General features: G+C 48.8%; 2 protein-coding genes across 2 annotated transcripts in view; one reads left to right on the top strand and one right to left on the bottom strand.

The window, feature by feature from the left end:
- Positions 1-2,666, top strand: part of POLR2I (RNA polymerase II subunit I) — a 19,697-nt gene extending 17,031 nt beyond the window's left edge. The window contains exon 6 of the mRNA XM_021706767.1: positions 2,655-2,666. The gene's annotated coding sequence lies outside the window, so the exon portion shown is untranslated. The remainder of the gene's footprint in view (positions 1-2,654) is intronic.
- WDR62 (WD repeat domain 62) overlaps positions 1-3,405 on the bottom strand; it is a 52,057-nt gene that overhangs the window by 9,234 nt on the left and 39,418 nt on the right. The window contains exon 20 of the mRNA XM_021706761.1: positions 2,890-3,023. Within this exon, the coding sequence (XP_021562436.1) occupies positions 2,890-3,023 (134 nt within the window). The remainder of the gene's footprint in view (positions 1-2,889; positions 3,024-3,405) is intronic.

Here is a 3,405-nt window from a genome sequence, read left to right as displayed (position 1 = left end):
CAATTTTTTGTTTATTGTAGAGATGAGGTCTCGCCAAGTTGCCCAGGCTCGTCTGAACCCGCGGGCTCAGGGCAATCTACATACCTCAGCCTCCCAAAGTGCTGGGATTAAAGGCTGAGCCACCGACCCAGGGCCATTTCTTTTTTTTATTACTAAAATTTTTTTTGTTGAAACAGGTCTCACAATGTTACCCAGGCTCGTCCCAAACTTCTATGCTCTCACCTTGGCCTTCCAATGTGCTGGAATTACAGGCTTGAGCCACGGCACCTGGCTGGATTTCTCTTTTTAAAATATTTTAAAGACAATGGTGGCTCACGCCTGTAATCCCAGCACTTTGGGATGCCAAGGTGGGAGCCTAGAAGTTTGGGACCAGCCTGGGTAACATTGTGAGACCTGTTTCAACAAAAAAAATTTTAGTAATAAAAAAAAGAAATGGCCTGGCTCGGTGGCTCAGCCTTTAATCCCAGCACTTTGGGAGGCTGAGGTAAGTAGATTGCCTGAGCCCGCGGGTTCAGACCAGCCTGGGCAACTTGGCGAGACCTCATCTCTACAATAAACAAAAAATTAGCCAGGTATGATAGCGCATGCTTATAGTTCCAGCTACTTGGAAGGCTGAGGCAGAAGGATCGCTGGAGCCCAGCAGGTCGAGGCTGCGGTGGCTGGGAGCGTGCCACTGCACTCCAGTTTGGGCGACAGAGTGAGACTCTGACTCAAAAAAAAAAAGAATTCCAAATTAATAAAAGTTGCCAACCAGAGAGGACAATACATTGGGTATAGGATGGCAACAAGGAAAACTCACTTACTCTGTGATGTTGGATTTTTCCAAGGTTGGATTCTCACACTGTTGGTGCCTACTGGTTGGTTCCTGCCTGCTTTTCCCTTGTTGGGAGAGCCCACTGTCTACCCTAAAAGCACCCAACACTAGTCACTATTTCCAGCCTATCTTGTAGCTGTAAGCTTCATAGCCATTGGGACCTCAGGGTAGCCTGTCAGGGGCTTGTGGGAAAGAGCTTCTTCTAATTACTATTATTACTTTTTGAGTCAGAGTCCCACGCTGTCGCCCAGGCTGGAGTGTGGTGGCATGCTCATGACTATTGCAGCCCTGACTTGCTGGGCTCAGGTGATCTTTTCGCCTCAGCCTTTCAAGTAGCTGGGACTATGGGTGTGTGCCAGTGTGCCCAGTTAATTTTTTAATTTATTGCAGAGAAGAGGTCTCATCAATTTGTTCATGCTGATCTCGAACCCCTGGGGGCTCAGGCAGTCCTCTTGTCTCTGCCTCCCAAAGTGTTGGGATTACAGGTGTGAGCCACTGCAACCAGCTGAAAAAGCTTCCTCTAAAGAAGAACGTCAACTGGGGTTGGTGGCTCAGCCTGTAATCCCGCGCTTTGGGAGGCTGAAGTGAGTGGATTGCCTGAGGCCGCGGGTTCGAGACCCGCCTGGGCAACTTGGCGAGACCTCATCTCTACAATAAATCAAAAATTAGCCGGGCGTGGTAGCACGCGCCTGTAGTTCCAGCTACTCAGAAGGCTGAGTGGAAGGATCGCCAGAGCCCAGCAGGTCGAGGCTGCAGTGGCTGGGAGCGGCCACTGCACTCCAGTCTGGGCGATAGAGTGAGACTCCGACTCAAAAAAAAAAAAAAAAGAAGAATGTCAGAAGAAAATGTCTTTTTTACCAAGTCGGAACCTCATTCTATCACCCATGCAGGAGTGCAGTGACACGCTCCTGGCCACCACAGCCTCAGCCTTCCAAGTAGCCAGAACCACAGGTGCGTGCCACCATGCCCACCTAAATGTCTGTCTTCCTCAACCATGTCTCTGATGCCTGGAACTTAGGCAGACATCTTGCAGCCATGAGGACCTATGCAGAGGAGCAGAAATTTATATAGAGCCTAGTCTTTTATAAAGATGTAGAATGACTACTCTTCTTTTTTTTTTTTTTTTTTTTTTTGAGTTGGAGTCTCACTCTTGTTGCCCAGGCTGGAGTGCAGTGGCCGCTCCCGGCCACCTCAGCCTCGACCTGCTGGGCTCCAGCGATCCTTCCGCCTCAGCCTTTCAAGTAGCTGGAACTACAGATGTACGCCACCACGCTTGGCTAGGTTTTTTTTGGTGATTTATTGTAGAGGTGAGATCTCACCAAGGTGCCCAGGTTGGTCTCGAAACCCCGGGCTCAGGCAATCCCCTCGCTTCAGCCTCCCAAAGTGCTAGGATTATAGGCTGAGCCACCATGCCCAGGCGACTACTCTTCCTTTTGCCTGAACAACAGACCCTGTGTCTTCTGGCTAAGAACACCTTGTTTTTCCCTGGGACACCCCTGAGACGCCTACCATTGGGCAGGTGGTTTGATTGGAGCCGACTAAAGTCCCAGTCCTCAGGAGTAAATCACAAGACTCAGGCTGGACAATCACAGAGACTGGGTCAGAAATGTGCACAAGAGTCACACCAGAAACATGAATCGTGACCCCAAAACTTTACTTGAACGGTTAGGAAAGAGGTACTCTCTTCTCTATAGAGTTCTAGAAACCTATATCTGCTGGGGGCTATCTTTTCCCCTAACAAAGGGAGAGTCAGCCTGAGAGCAAAGCCAACATGAAAAGCAGAGCTAAAAGACAGAGAAAATTATCTCCTTTATAACATCACATGACTACCTGGATCCAGCCATGCCTGAAGCTAATCCTGTTGAATTTTCAGTTACATTAAAAAAATTATCTTTCCAACTCAAGACAATGAGAATTTGGCTGCTATTACACTAAAAGAGTCTTGACTGAAATGATTATTGAGTTTCAATAAATGCCACGCCCTGAAAACAAAGTAGTGGGTAAAACACAGCAATGAGTCCCTGCATTGACATAGTTCAAAATAGGAGGCCCCTTCATATAGACCCCTTTCCTACCTGGATCCAAGCTCTCTTTGGATGGTGTCTTCAACATTTCTTCTGGTTCACACTCTTCCTCTAGCTCATCCTCTGTCTGCTCTCCAGGGCTCAGGGAGCGAATCTTGCCGGACATGGATGGAACCGTCTCCTGCCTAAAGCCAAGAATGAAGACAGTAAGGAGAGAATAGCCAAATGGGGTGCTGGTGGGGAGTTGCCTAGAGCCAGGCCCTGTGCCAAGCACCATATGGACATATTCTTGACTTCTGGTTAAGATGGTGCTGGGAGCAGTAGCTCATACCTGTATTTCCAGCACTTTGGGAGGCAGAGACGAGAGGAATGCCTGAGTCTAGAGGTTCAAGACCAGCCTGGGCAACTTGGTGAAACCTCATCTCTACAATAAATCAAAAAATTAGCTGGATGTGGTGGCAAATGCCTGTAGTTCCAGCTACTTGGAAGGTTGAGGCAGAGGGACCGTCTGAACCCAGCAGGTTGAGGCTGTGGTGGCCATGAGCATGCCACTGCACTCCAGCCTGG

This window comes from Carlito syrichta, unplaced genomic scaffold (assembly GCF_000164805.1).
Source record: "Carlito syrichta isolate Samal-C Ts95f unplaced genomic scaffold, Tarsius_syrichta-2.0.1 Scaffold315987, whole genome shotgun sequence".
In the NCBI taxonomy this organism is placed as follows: domain Eukaryota; kingdom Metazoa; phylum Chordata; class Mammalia; order Primates; family Tarsiidae; genus Carlito; species Carlito syrichta.
This window is presented reverse-complemented; position numbering and strand designations above follow the sequence as displayed.